The sequence below is a fragment of the Parasteatoda tepidariorum genome, chromosome 4 (genome assembly GCF_043381705.1).
Source record: "Parasteatoda tepidariorum isolate YZ-2023 chromosome 4, CAS_Ptep_4.0, whole genome shotgun sequence".
NCBI classification, from domain to species: Eukaryota; Metazoa; Arthropoda; class Arachnida; order Araneae; family Theridiidae; genus Parasteatoda; species Parasteatoda tepidariorum.
In genome coordinates, this window is record NC_092207.1 from 73,570,963 (window position 1) to 73,587,277 (window position 16,315).

Sequence of the window (16,315 nt, forward strand, 5' to 3'; positions counted from 1 at the left end):
ATTTTTTAGTCAGCAAGCAATTGCAGATTAACTTACATCAACTGCAAAACTTATATTAAAATGATACTGTTTATGAGCAGTTTTCTCTAAATGGATATAGAAATTGGCTTATTAACTTTTATTTTGTCTTATTTAAAAAAAAATTCAATTCTTAGATTAAAGTAAAGGTTTTGTTCAGGGATATCTTGATTTTTCCTTGTATTCAGAAGCTGATTTTTCTCAAACTGTCAAAAAGTACCATAAGATGTGTTCTTCACTATTATGGCACACTTTAATGTTATAATCATAATTTTTTTTATTAAAAAAAAAAAAACAGGATTTGAATTTTGAACATCAAATTTATAACATGCTTGCATAAGAATAACAACAAAAAATAAATACCTGTCGAAATACTGTAGAACGTTCTTGCACTAACATATCAACAGTTTGCGAAAGATTGGCAACTTGAAGTTGTAAATTATTAAGAATATCTTGCTGTTTCAAATCCTATAAATATAAATTAACTCATTTTTTTTTGTTTTGCTTGTACATTTAAAAAAATTTCCCTACAATTATGAACCAGATGCAATGCTAAATACTAGTAATTTTTGAGCTTTATACAAATAAAAATACATTTTGAACTCAAATGTTAATGTAAAATTCAACCCATTTCAACATAAAATGTAACTCCACATAAAATTGACTTCCTTAATTTCACATATAAAAAGTAGTTAACAAACAAGAAAAAGGTAATAAAAAATTAACACATATTTAAAATTTATTAATTTTTGACTCAGTGAGGCTTAAATTTAGAAAAGATCATTCACACATTTTACTTATATTGCCTATTTTTAAAACTATATCCAACCTTAAAATGAAGTATGAAATTCAATTCTTTTAAAAATTACAGAAATCAAATTATTACCTTTCTATGTTAATAATGCAAAGGACATAACATAAGTAAAAATAAATATTAAAAATTTCTTAACTATAATTATTTCGTTACTTATCATAAGCACAAAGACTAACTTCCCTGCTAATATTAAAGTGATTTTTTTTTTAAAAAAATCATGGAATATAGATGAATAACATTATGAAACTTAACACAGGCAAAGTTTTTTATAAAATAAGACCTTAAAATAACTATTTTAGATGATATTTTCACACCAGAACTAAAGTTTATGACAATATGCCAATTTTAAGAGTAGTAATTTGTGTTTATAATCTTCAAGTTAATAGAATTTTTGTTTTTTGCATTATTTAAGAGAAAATTAAATAAAAAATAAATTTTCTCATAATGAAAAAGCTTGACGTTAATTTTTTTTAAAAAAAAAGCCAAAATAAGGAATAGTAATAACCCCTATTTTATTTTTTACTAATTACTATTTCTACAACTTAATTCATGATTCAAGGGTTAAGAAAATTTTAAAAAAACTTAATATTTCTAATGGTCATATAATATATTTTTTCTCTTTCTACACTTACCCTTTCGGCAGCTTTTCTTGCAGTATCATTTAATGTTCCGATGGTACGATTGAAGGCTCGCTGCATTTCCTCCATTTGTCGCCTGTAACGCTGACTTAATTCCTGTAAGTACTGACTACTGAGAGACATGTTGATTTCCAATGCCTTGATGCGATTACTCATCCGCATGAATACTGATTCTTTCTGGCCGACGGAGGAAATACCAACTGGTTCTACTTTTCCCTGAAATTCAGTGCGCACATCCATGGGTCTTTCAACAGTGGGTTTCAACTCAACTGGAATTTCAGTGACAGATAGAGGTTCTGTCACATCTTCACTGGCTGTCAACGTATCGGGCATACCAGCAATCTGCTCAACTTCAGATTCCGATAAATCATCTGACAGAATAGAAGATTCTATATTGCTTGGTAAAATTTTGGAAGCTTCTATAACAGTTTGATCTTCTGGAATGGTAGTTTCGGTTGAAGTAATTTGAGATGGTTGGCTTGACGAAGTCTCTGTGGTGTCATGCAAAGGGTAAACCGTCCCGCTCAACTCAGGGGTACCAGAAAATCCTTCAGATTCATTAAATGAAGTTATGGAGACAATATGGGGTGTGCCTTCTAAGTCTATTTTATCACTACCTATTGATAAGTTAGCAATTATGTTTAGAGAAGAATAAGAGTTATTTGAAGAAGAGTTATTAGTAACATTTATTGGACCTAAAGGAACAGTATCATTTGAGATCAGTTTTTTCCAAGGCAACTCGTTTTCTATTGCAACCCTCATAACTTGGGGAGGCGGACTTTTTGTAGGAAAAATACTGGAATCAATATTTGGCAATGGTACTTTATTTCTGTGAGATGAGGACTCTTGTGCAATAACTACAGGGTGCTCTTTGAACCAATCACAGAGTGCTTGAAATACTACTGGCCCTAAAGCGGCTTGAAAGAATCGGCAATGCGGTTGAGCTGAAGAATAATAACGGATGCGTGATGAGCACTGGTCACAGCGATGCAATCGGCGAAATAATGAGTGGTGCATAGAGCTTGAAATAATGGGAAATTGGTGTGGGGATAGTATAGTATCACTATCAGTTTTTATGGGAACTGGTTCACACTTATTTTGAGATTGGTCAGCAACACTATGAAAAAAAAAACTGTATCAATAACTAGCAAAACAGTGATGTTAAACATATACATTCCCGTTAATGACCGAAATAAAAATAATGCCAACTTTCACCAGTGAATGTCAACAATCACAGTCGCTTTTGTCCGAAATATTAGTTTTGTCTGATTTTATATTAATTTTTTTATATTATGATATTTTTTCAATATTTTAATATCTGCTGAAGATAGATTAGGAGGAACATCAGTGTTCAGAGTATCGGTTAAATACATACTAGGCAGTGGAACTTGACCTTAAAAAAAACATTGATGGAGGGCATACCTAACAAATGTAAACCCAGCAGTTTAATTATCTAGATCTGGTATATATTTCGGACATTTACCAAGCCAACTATTTTATTGTCAACATTCACCAGTGGAAATCAACTACCACCAATTTCAGTCATTTACAGTAACATATACATACAGTTACAGCAGCCCCAGTCAGATAAATTTTAAATACAGTATAGAACCCGTTATCCGGAAATCAGAAAACCGGAAAACCAAAAAACTGAAACGAAATTCAATATATATTCTCGCCATTTTTAAAAAAAAAAAAAAATTTCCTCATAAGATTTTACGATTTTTCTTTCTTTTTTAAAAGATGTTTACCTTACCATCATTTTGGAAATAATCATTAGTGTATTACTTCATCGTTCTTTCTTATTTTTAAGATTATTTCCAAAGATTTTATTTTTTAGTTGGGTTTAACAATAAAAAAAAATGCTTTTTGTAGCGATCTAGAAAAGCGGAAAAATCAGTTATCCGGAATAGCGATGGTCCCGACCGTTCCGGACAATCGGCTCCCTACCTTATTATGAACTAAACGGGTGCACATGAAGAGATCAGTAAAAAAACATGTTAGTGACATTTTGAAAGTTTCGTTAGAGGTATTTTAGATTTATAGATTTAAGATCAATTGTAGAGAAAAAACATGAAGTTCTGGTCAGCTATAAGCATAAACCATGAATAATAACTCAGCTTTATAAATTTAAGTACATATTATGGTTGGCTGCAATTACAAAACATAGGATGTTCAATTGAGTCTTTTAAAGCAATTTTTGTAGAGAAATGATATTTTATAAACAGCTTTCTAATGCTTCTATATATCCTAGAATTGTAACTTTTATTATTTTAACTTTTTTTAAAAGTTATTAAAATATCAACACATTCCTCACAAAGCATGTAATGAATGTACAATATTCTTCAAATAGAACTTATTTACTGCTTACAAAGATACTTCTAATAAATAGGAATTTCACAATTATTTAGTTCACACATTGGAAAGCTTTATCACAGTAATAAAATTAATAGTCAAGTTATCAAGATCTTGAGTATAGAAAGGTAGCAGTTTTTAGTCTACTACAGAAATAATTATTTTGCACTCATATTATTTGGGTAATAAGGGTTTCAAGGTTATATCAAAAATTGGATAGTGGTTAAAATATTAATGTTTTTCAGTAAAAAGAATTATCAGGAGCTGAACACATATCAGTGTTTAAAACAATGCTAAAACTCATAATTGGTGCGAAATCTTTGTTAAATGTAACTAAAAAATATGAATTATTTTATAATTGTAATAAAATATAAAAAAGGCATTTACACCTTTTAATGGGATTGCTCCTGATTTATGGTCTTAAGAAGATAAATTCAAATGAGAAAAAAAAATTTATCGTTACAACAACATTAAGAAACTAATAAAACAAACTTAATAAGCTAAATATAAGCTAAAATACAAAAAAATAGGCTAAAGAATAACAAAATTAATGTGCTAAAGAAAGATTTAACACATTAAAAAAAAATTTAAAATAATTCAAGTTTGGTGACCGCAGCATATGAAGCTGCAAGATTAAAAAAACAGTATACAATTTAGAGATTTAAATTATTTAAAAAGATCATTAAAACTAGAATTCAAACTATTAAAAACATTTGTATTCAAGCTATTTAGATATCATTCACACAATTTAATCAATATTTTGTAATTAATTAGATAAAAAAGAATTCTTAGTAAATATTTACAGCAACAAAAAAAAATTTCTTTAGAAAAAATTTGCAATATTTAAATTCTATTACATTTGTTGATACTTACGAGCACAGCTGAGCTTCAGAAACATTTTGCTGATCTTTAACAGTCTCATTTCCTTTCATTTCTGAAAAATATTTCAATGAGCAGATGAATACTGGAGTATAACATTCAATAAATTAAAATTTCATAAATATTGAAGCCTAATTATAGGCTCATATCTTAACTTAGATAATTAACTTGAAATTTATCTTTGAAAGATATTTTAAGCATGCTTTCATTTACAAAAGGAAAAATTACAACCTACACTATGTAAAATTAATAATTCCCTCAATAGAAGCAAAAAATAAAGATATCATTCATGACAATGAAGGTAGCATCTTTGTTTTATTGGATAGCTTAACAATTCTTGAAAATAGGTAAACATTAGTCGTGAAAGAGATAATCCTAATCCATACTATAAAACAAAAATAATTTAAAACAGTCGCACACAAAGCAAATTATTTTATTTTCAGCCAGTTTTCAACTAATGTAAACTTTGGTCTCAGTATAACTCTCAATAAAATATGTTTTCAATGAGCTTACAAATTCCAACAGCTGAAAATAAATTTTTTTAAAAAAATGTATCACTAAATACGCAGAATTATTTATTTGTAATTAAAAAAAGGGGGAATACAGTTTTCACAGTCAGATTCTTATCAGATGATTATCTCAAATTTATTTCAAACACAATGAAAATTAAAACAATACTTTAAACTTCCTACTTAAATTATTTTTTATAGAACACCAGAAATTATTTTCATACAATCAAAATAGATATCGAACAAAATGTCTAATGTTTGTAGGATTTGATGAATAGGGAAAGTTTTGTAAAAAAGTTGCAAAAATCGAGAAAATATTCTACCAAAAAAAGGCATTACTTGAGCAAATAAATTTTTAAAAATAAGAAAGTTTTAAAAAATCATTTAAAGATAATCTAATAACTACCATGACATAAAATCATTTTAACTATAATAAAATATCATGTTTTACAAAACTAAAAACTAAAACATATTCTTTCCTTTTCTCTAAAGCTTATCTAAATTTATGCTAATAGTTTTACAGCATAAATTACTAAGAAAGCAACAAACTTAGCTGGGCCCAGAACAGAACAGAACATTTTGAATAAGGCTTTTTAAATATTCTCATTGTATGTGAAACCCAATATAATGGAAATTATCATATTCTTCTTCTCAATTTATTTTTAAAAAAGATCAACTTAAAATTTTTATGATTTATTTATTAATTTTACTATCATTTAATCATATCATTTATGATGTCAAAGGCCTGATATATCAAGACATATACTTTCAAAAGTGAGGAATTTTGTTCTTAATATAACTAGTTGAAATAATCATCTAAAAGAACTTTTTAAATATATCTCATTTTCTAATAATATTACATTATAAACTCAATGAATAGTTTCTAAAAATGTGTAGACCACTGTCTTTAGAAGCTAAACCTAAGTTACCATCTAATTGTAGAAAAGAAAAAAAATTCAAAATGTTATTAAAATAATTTGTTTAAAAAAAATTAAAACACTTATAAATAATAAATCTTTTTTGAATATCATTGGCTCTTTTGAAATCCTAGAAATGCAAGGAAATTGGCAATTACCGACTTGTGTTACCCTTATGAAATGGCTTTGATGAATTAGTAAAAATCTCAAATGTATAAATAGGCTTTTCAAATCCCACCAAATTGTAAAAAAATCAGGGGATCGACTTATACTTCGCTAATAAGAGGCAGACATTCGTTGATCATTAAATATTGATGAATTATAAATAAACAATTGTAAATTATGAGACGCCACACATACGTCATTAATACAGATAAATAACTCTATATCAATTTCTCCTTTAAAAAAACATTTTTAATATGTTATAAATGATTTTGCACTTTCATCATATTTCTTTACATATAGAGGTTTTTTAAGAAACAATACTTCAAATTACATTTTTAAAAAATTAAGAGTAAGAAAAGTTAAGATAATTTACTCAACAGTATTTCAAAAATTAATTCACACTGAAAACTTTAAAAATAAACTTCATAGTTAAAAATTTAAATATTCCTGAACATCATCTGTGCGGATTCAGTAATGTTAGCAGTGTCCAGAGACGAAACCCTTTCTGCAATGGGATCCCTTATCTGCAGAGTCCCACAAAAAATACTCTTCAGCCTCATTCAAAGAACTTTAAATTCCACGCTTCTTTTAAACAGATTTTACATTAAAATAGAAAATTTTACACTTTGTTTTTTCAGCAATCGACTTATATACTAGACATACCAGAAATGTGCTATTTTGTAATCAAAAATAGGATACCAACTTATACACCAGGATATACAGTACTTATACCTCAGTTTTGATCATTAAATAATAGTCTACCTCCTCCTGAAAACGAGCATGATCAATACCACTGCTGATTAAATAATTTTAAAATAATATTTTGAATAAATTTTTTGAAATCAGTGAAAATATTCAAAAATATACCATCTGAAGCTTGATGTTGTCCTAAAGCTTGGGCTGCTTTTTTGACAATATTCATAACAGCATCTGTAGCGCTACCAAGTAAATTAGTTGGTTTTTGATCTTCAATTACAATATCTATAAAACAAAAGCAAGTACATTAGAAATTAAACAGACTTAAAACTTTAATTTATTTACCAAATCAATTTTCAGAATGAAAAATAAATAGGTCACTAATGATACAGGTAAAAATTTTCTCTTATAAATTAGTTTACGGAATACATTAAGTTAATCTTTTACCTAATCTGTCTAAATCATCTTCAGTAGCATCAACATGATTGGACAAAGTCTCCATTTCCTCATATTCGTCCACCATGGATGTACCAAATATACGAACGACGCTTAGGGGACAGTAATGTTCAGTCCCGTAATAACTTAGTAGTTCAATCTGAAATATTCAAAGGAAAGTTTAATACAGTATTATTTGAAATAAATTTTGAAAATAAGGGAGTAAACAATGATTTCTGATTTCATCACACAATTAATATAATTTTAAAAAAAAGAGATTCACAAAAAATTATATGATGTTGATTTGTGTTTTTATTTATGTCAGCTTTAGACATTATTAAACTAGAAATGTAAATTTAGATACAGTGGAACCATATTTTAAATAAAAAGTTGAGAATTTAAAAATTCAAATTTAAAAATCACTTAATAACCCAAGTTAAGAGCAAAATAGAAACTTATTTTTGCTTTCTTAAATACATTTTATAAAAAGACTTGAAGAAACAAGTGAATAGGCATTGTTATACACTTAAATTAAGTATAGTTTGTTTATTAAAAATCAATATTTAAATTGCAATTATTTTTAATTTGGCCCCCTGCATTGAAATCTACATTGTTTATCCATATTGATGTGAAAGCAAGGGTGTGCATTCATTTATTCACATTTAATAAAAAAGCCTCTTCTTTTGCAGTTGTTCTATCAAATTGTGCATTCTCTTCAACCATGTTGTTTAGATAAATCATCAAATGCATTCAAGTAACAAGTTATAAACAAAGTTTTTAGATACTGGATGAAAAATAGTAATGCTATCAAGGAAAGGACTAAAATAAATTTAGCAAGTATATTTGTTTTTTGTTCTTCCTTAAGAGTAAGTAAATAGGAATTAGTTTCTCTAATAAATATGAAAGTGTTTCTTTAGAAATATCAGAAACTTTGTCAAACATAACTGAATTGATGAGTTATAACTTAGCATTAAGTTTAAAAAACAAAAATTTTTCTGCAATAAAAAAAATTTTTATAAATACATTTTATTAGCTAACTTAAAGCAAGAATTTTCAAAGAGTGACTAAATTGTTACACTCTGTCAGTGTGTGATATTAAAAATTTTACACCAACAAAAAATATTATTTTTAAGAAAAAGTTCTCAAAAAAGTACAAAGTTTGAAGATGTATTCTACAGAAACCAAATTTACACCAAAAACATAGTATGCAAGCATAGTAACAGAAAAATAAAATAAACTAACACCAGTTGTCCTTTGGAATTTTACAAAGTGCTTCATTAAATTAACAGAAAAAATACCTTACTTATAAAACATCTACTTTATTAAACTAATTTTAATAAATAATAAATATTTTAGAAAAAACCTTTACATAATATCACTAATTGTGTGAAAAATTTTCGAGTTTATATTGTACTTTTAACATGTTTACGACTAAGTTAGAATGCAAAAATTCAGAAAAATAACTTTTTTGAATTTCATAGCATAACTAATAGAATATATAAGTAAATGATTGATAAAAAAAATTTTAATGAAAAGGAAATGTACAATATGTCATCATTGTGTTTTACTAAATAGAAAATTTTTATTGCTATGTGGGTAGTTCAATTAAATTGTAATATATATTTATTATTATATATATAACATATTTTTTCTTTTACATGTTACAAATATTTGATGGCTTGTTTTATATTATTGGAAAATTGCTTAATTAACAAACATGGTATCACTAGATTAACACACAAACAGATATTTTACCACATTAAACTAGTAGTATATACAAATAAATTAATTATTAATGGAAAATAAAAAACAATTAAAAAACTTAATAATCAAAATAAAATTATAAATTAATTTTAGCAAATATACAGGATGCTTCAAAATTACATTTTTCGATTTTGAAATGCAGAAATGCATTTAAAAATAAGATGACTAATTCGGTTGCACATGTATCTAGTACGATACAAAACAAAAATTTTATAATTTTTATTTTATTACTCACACATAAAATATAGAAACAACAGTGATTTTAAGAACTGTCAAAGCTAATGATTTAAGTTAAGTAAAAGCACAAGGCACCTCAAGCGCAAGGCATCAAATTGGCAAACCTTAAGGTAGACATCACACTATCTTAATTATATTATGAGTTATGGTACTTTGAAGTAACAAAGATAAAATTAAATTCTCTGGCATACATATGTATAAAATGACAAATAAGATTATTACAAATAAATTGATATCATGGTTATTATAAGATGAAGTTACTTTAATGAATTTGCCAAATCCTTCTTGTTTCAACTCAAAACTCTGAAGAATTCTTTGCTCAGCAGCAGTAAAAGTTCCAAGGGGCACCCAATCACGGGTGGGAAAGTTATCACTGGAATAAACTGTGAAGTCTTTGGGGCAAGACGAAAACAATTCAAAGTTTGCTAATTCAATCTATAAATAAGAAAGTAACCAATTAAAAACAATAATTGAAATACATTTAAAACATTAAAATCAATTTGAACAGGCTTTTCAACAAAACAAAACAAAATCCCCGACTTATCCAGATATTTCAATGTAAATCCAGATCATGTTTTATGTATACCGATAACAATTTTCATCATTTTTTAATTGTAATGTCAAATATTAGATTTTGTGAACAAAAAATATCCTTGAATGAGGATTAACCATCATAAAGTTTCAGTAAAATGGGGAATTTTCATAACAAATAATTGTAATAGATGTTAGAATTATTTTAATTGTATTTCAATAAATAATTAATGCAACTGACAATTCTAAGACTGGTTATTTTTTAGGTATAATGTAAGAATTCTCCAGGTTTTTTGAAAAAAAAATGCAACTTTTCCCAAATTTTCCCTGCTTTTTAGAGTCAAAATAAAATTTCTTGACGATTTCAGGTTTTCCCTATTTTCCCTGACCCATGGGAGCTTTGTTTGAAAGCATACATACAATGTTATGTAATTTTTTTTATTGTGTTCATAAAATTTATTGGAAGTAAAAGTGCATTAGTCAATGAAAATTATGAAAACAATAACGTAAGGCAAATGAAAAATCAGTAATTGCCTAAATAGCATAAAGTAAATTTAAATACTTCCTAAGTTAACACATTTATAAAGTTTAACTTTGAATATTACAGAATACATTTTTAATATTAAAATTACCAAAATTGGTCTCTTAAAAATAAAAATTTAAAGCCAAAATTCCTATTCTTAGAGGAATTTTTCGTAGTCTTGATAAAAAAAATAAGACCTTATTTTGGGTAAAAATAAAGAAGTCTCTCTTAAGTATAAAGAGAACTGAAACCTACATTACAAAAAATGGGTTATGGACTTTTGAAACTTTTGAAAATGAAAAAAAGTTTTTCGGCGATATTATTCACCTGATTGGCTTGAACTGTTTCACATAGTTCGATGACAAACCAAATTTTAGCTTTACAAGGATTAAGCATGTACTCATCAACCAACTCATTCAAAATTCTGCTAGTTCCCTCTGCTTCAGTGTTGGAGGCTACAATTTTGGCACCACATTCATAAGAGGAATAATTACGTCTACGTTTTTGACTAGAAATCTTCTTCCCAGGGGGAGAGGGAGACGGTGGCTTCTGACCTACAGAGAAATGTATAAAAAAAACTTTAGAAATAATTCAATAGAATTTTGTTATTGTAAAAGAATTTCACTACTTGAGATTTTGGTTTCAAAAAAAAAAAAACTCTCAAACCAAGACAAGATTATTCAAAGGCATTTTTTAAACATGTAACATTAGTCAAATTTAGCCTTTTTAACAGTTTAAACATTAAAAGCATTTTAAAGATTTTTAAACATTAGTCAAATTTAGAGGAGCAGAGTGCTTCTTTTTACATAAATTATTTGTCAAGATAGTTTTGAATAATCTTTTACAAAAACAGTAGTGTTTAAAATAATTAGATATACCATAAAGAAATTTTATTTTATAAATAATTAAGAATCATTGTATGTGTACTCATACTTATTTAATTATTATTTTCTAAATCTTTGAAATAATTTCTCTCCTCAGAAGCTACGCATTATTAACTTCTGTAATTCTTACCATTGGTGCGAATATTACCATCACTAACTATAAATAAAAAGCTCACGTGCTGGTTTTGCTGTTACTATGACGAACATTGATCAAGTAGGCACAGGTTAAAATATAGTCTCAGTCACGGATATTTCTCTTCCAGTCCTTTATTTTGCTGTTGTGTGAACTGTAACTGTAACCCATCTGTTTGTGGTCCTTTGGTGGCAGACATGACATCCACACCACTTTATTTCTATGGTCCTGTGGTAGCAGAAAGGATATTAGCCAAGCAACTCGAATTTTTTGATCCTTACCTAAATATTGAAAACCTTGGAGACCTGTTAAAGGACTGAAGGTGCTCAGTGGGTTAATCAAAATGAATTGCATACTGGCATTCTTGGCACCAAGAAGTAGAGTTTGTCATTGAATGATAAAAAAAAACTTTAAAAAAAACACATTAACATTTATTTATATATAAACAAATTATAAAAAATAATAATAACAAATAAAATTGAGTAACGTACCTCCTTTCTCTTGTTCTGCGAGCATCATTTTCTTCCATTCATCAAAAGAGGGCATTCCATCGTAGTGAGGATGGTGATGTTGTAAATTATCATCCATAACAGTTTTAACGGGCTTAACATTTACCGGGGAAGCAGGCCTAGGTAGGATTTTTGGCTCAATAGAATCTGTTTTAGGAATAGATTTTTCTACTTCAGGTTGCCCAATTATTTTTTCTGGTTCTTCAGTTGCAGGAGGTAAAACACTGTCGGAATGTTTTGTAGACTTTTCAAGGTGTTGAGTATCTGTGATACTGAAATAAATTTTTACATTTAAAAATATGGAAATTCAAGAGAATATGCAAAACCCTGAACTGAGAATTCAATATGTGCTTTTAGTAGTAGCTATATTTAGTATGTGATTTGTTAATTCATTTAATAAAATTTTATGTCATTTTAATTGTTATTATATTATTGTTATTATGTTATTTTCAAAATGGTTTTAAATAATTATAAGAATTGATAAAAATTCAACTTACTGGTCAGACGATGAATCGCCAGTTAGAGAAGGACTTTCTTGCCTTAATAGTGATTTGTCCTCTTTACTAATTTCCTCATGTCTACTGCTGTCTAAATTTGTTATAATTTCTCTGAAAACGAGAACAAAATTTCAGTCTGTAAATAATTTTTTTTAACATTAAATGCTTCTCATACTATATTAATACAGAACCATTAATACAATTCCAGTTTGTTTGCTTGTTTTTTTAAACTCAAGTTTTAAATATTAAACTCAAGTTTTAAATATTATATAAATTTTGAAGACAATAAAACATACTCTCAATTAATAAGCAAAACTGTGCTTACATAAAAAAAATATACAATTTCATTATTTAAGAACTTTCAACAGCATTAGTTTTAAAACATTTGACTATTTAGTATTAAAACTTTCTTTGCATTTATAAAATTACAGTAATTGATTTTAATAGATTATTTAAAAAAAATTTAACTTCAAGTAAAAAAATAGCTACTTACTCTGGATGATTTTCTTTTGAAAGACTTTTAGGAGATTCTAACTTGTTTACATCATTATTATTCACAATATTCTAAAAAAGAAAAACATACATCAAATGTTGCAAGTCATGAAACTAATGAGGTACAATAATAAAAAAGTTTATCTAAAAAATATAGTAATTAAAATTTTTCAAAATAAAAGGACTAGCTGGACTATATCTACTTTTATGGTTTAAAATCATGAGGTGACACACCAAATTAGCAACTTTGACCAAATAATGAATACTAGTGGGCTGCGCCCCCTGCTCGCTAACGCTCGCCAACCCCCGAAAATTGCTACGCAAGCTTATATGGATTGCTTCGCAAACCAAGCTCGCTTCGCTCGCTACTAACTTAGGTACATTGCAAATGCACAAAATTCTAAGAATTNATTCTAAAAAAGAAAAACATACATCAAATGTTGCAAGTCTTGAAACTAATGAGGCGCAATAATAAATAAGTTCATCTAAAAAAATAAAATAACTAAAAGGACTAGCTAGACTAGATCTACTTTTACGGTTTAAAATCATGAGGTGACATACCAAATTAGCAACTTAGGCCAAATAATGAATATTCAGCCAAATATCCATTACTTGGAACTGAATTTTTGGAATTTATCAGAATTATTCATTATATTAGCAATTACATTTTTGATTAAAATAATAATGTTAAATTCTGCTCAAGATTCCCTTTCTACACTATATTACCTATACTATATTCCCTTTCTATACCATATATTTTTATTTCCCATATCAATAAATTATAAAGAATATAGAACAGATTATTTAAAACTTGGTCATTTTTACTTACATTTTAAGCCTCAAATATTAAATGTTTCAAAACATTCATTTTAAATATTTCAATTTAAAAAACCTCATAGTTTAACTTTCTGAGTAGAACAAATTTGAAAATTAATTTTACAATAAGTACTTAAAATAAATAAATAAATGTAAAAGATAGGACTAAATCGAATTTGTATAATGGCTAAAGTAAAAGTCATTTGCAATATGTAAAATATAAATGCCTTTAATGGATTACATACAATTCTGAACATTATCTTTAAAAAAATTAATTGCTATTTACCTTGGTATCTACTTTATTTACATATTCTACATTTGGCCTTTGAACATTTACTACTGATTGCTGCTGATGTATTTCCTGAAAAATAAATTTTAATCCAATATAAATATAATCTTGCTTTATAAGAAAATCTTTTTTTAAAAAAATAATAAATCGATAAAACTATTAAATTATTGAATTCAGCAATATTATAAAAATGACTATTTTTCAAAATATTCAAATAAAAACAAGAATAATTAACATTAATCCTCTGAGCATTAAGGCTGTTTCTCAAAGGCTCTGTCGTGATATGAAATTATGCTTTTTTTGAGAATAATATGCTACTTTTATAACTGCTGTGAGTTTACAACTGCTACTTCTGCCTATTAGGTCAAGTTTAGCCTTTCTAAAGTCAGTGCTGTCTACACTTATTTTGAAAATGGTGCAAAACGTCAATATGGAGAAAAAGCACAGTTTTGTGAAAATGAAAAGTGTTTGTAGTCTAATTTTTTAATATTTAAAAACCTATTCCAATGTTGCATCACCTGGGCTTATAAAAGTTTCCAAAAACTAAGAATATGGCAATGATTTTGATAATTTTCATCTAGGTAGAGAAAGTCGCCAAATTGGGATTTTTAAAAAAGTTTAATACCTTTTTAAGTTTAATAATTTTTTGTCTGTTCTAAAGCCCAGATAATTCTTTATGGAAAGATCATATAAATAGTTTAAAGTCATCGCATTGCTTCAAGTGCCCTTAAAATGTGGCTTTTATATTTTCCTTGGCGACTGAGTATTGAAAAACAGTTGTTAAAGTTGGATTTTTCTGAACTTAAAGCAGAAGAGTTCTCTGCATGTAAAAAAGGAATGAGAAATTTTTCCTACGTTATTCAAAGGGGATAAGGGCATAGCAAAAATTTTAGTACAATATTATCCAAGGGTTCAACATTTGAAATGTTAAAAAATAAAGATGAATATAGATGATGCAGTAGTATGATTTTTAAAGACAAGAGGGCAGACATTTATTGTATAATTGTTTTTTTATGGCGAAGATAATATAGGGAAAAAAATCACAATATTTTTCAATGTTGCAAAATATAAAATAATAAAATATTAAAAATAATTTATTATGATATCATTTAGCAATGAAAGAATTTAGATACTTACTTCTTCTTGCAAGGAGGGTACATCATCAGTTCTAATAATAACATTGGGCATGTCTTTGTTGGCTTGCACACTTTGGCTATCAACTTCATTTTTAATATCACAGAAATTTGGTAGCCTATAAGGAAAAATAATTGTAATTGAATTCATTGCTTCAAAAAGCTAAGAAGCCACATTTTATATTTAAAAAAAAATTAACATATTTACAGGGAGCACATCAAAACATTTTTTAAATTTGTCTAAGTTTACAAATGCAAAGATGAAGCAAAATTTTCCATCCATAATGAGAAACAATACACATAACTAAACAACAGAAAATATCAAAAACATTGCGTAGAATTAAACTTTAACTTTAAAAAATTTAAGGGCAACACCTGAGATTCAGTGTGTAGTGGAAAAGATACAAGAAAGAACATCTCCACTAGTTTTTTTTCTCCTTTTTTTTTTTTTTAAGTAAACTTATTAATCAATTTTGCCCTTTTTAATTAAAATTTCTTAATTTTTGTAAATATATTTTGAAAGTTTCAACGAAGTAAAATTGAATACAAAATATATATCATGTTCATGTTCAAGTTCAGGTGCAAATTACGATCTGCGGATGGATGGTTAGTGCATGAATGTGCCCCGGTAAAATGGAATGTGACGTATGTATGTTGTCTCTGGATCATCCTCTGGGATGATTCCCTGACCGACGCCAATAGCACATTGCGCAGCTCTAGTGCGAAGTAAATGAAAAGTACCAATGTAACAGGGCTCGAAAAACCACCCGTCCGCCCGACCTCGGCGGTCAAAAATTCCCCGCGGACAACGAATTTCTCGAATCCGACGTCCGCGCGGACGGATATTTTCCCGATAATGTTCGTGATACATTTTTAATTTTTGTTATCTTACAAGAGTCTAGCGCCTCACTTCTAAAATGACCCTCTAATCTAGAAATACAGTAACATACTGCGCATGGTGGAATTGATGTTTTCTCTGTCTTCCATACTGCAGCGGTTGAAAGGGACTTTTCAGCAATGAACTCACAAAGAAAAAAAAAAAAACATTACGTACTGGTCTTAAACAAGAAGCGTTAAAGCA

The 16,315-nt window shown here is 27.6% G+C and overlaps 1 protein-coding gene across 1 annotated transcript in view; it reads right to left on the reverse strand.

Moving 5' to 3' along the window:
- Positions 1-16,315, reverse strand: part of LOC107439624 (SUN domain-containing ossification factor) — a 66,512-nt gene that overhangs the window by 5,281 nt on the left and 44,916 nt on the right. Inside the window, exons 2-13 of the mRNA XM_043040108.2 lie at positions 15,239-15,353; positions 14,099-14,173; positions 12,998-13,068; positions 12,505-12,615; positions 11,990-12,279; positions 10,809-11,035; positions 9,689-9,862; positions 7,439-7,586; positions 7,163-7,276; positions 4,699-4,759; positions 1,465-2,587; positions 382-486 (exon numbers count right to left, since the gene is read on the reverse strand). Coding sequence (XP_042896042.1) covers positions 382-486; positions 1,465-2,587; positions 4,699-4,759; positions 7,163-7,276; positions 7,439-7,586; positions 9,689-9,862; positions 10,809-11,035; positions 11,990-12,279; positions 12,505-12,615; positions 12,998-13,068; positions 14,099-14,173; positions 15,239-15,353 — 2,614 coding nt within the window. The remainder of the gene's footprint in view (positions 1-381; positions 487-1,464; positions 2,588-4,698; positions 4,760-7,162; positions 7,277-7,438; positions 7,587-9,688; positions 9,863-10,808; positions 11,036-11,989; positions 12,280-12,504; positions 12,616-12,997; positions 13,069-14,098; positions 14,174-15,238; positions 15,354-16,315) is intronic.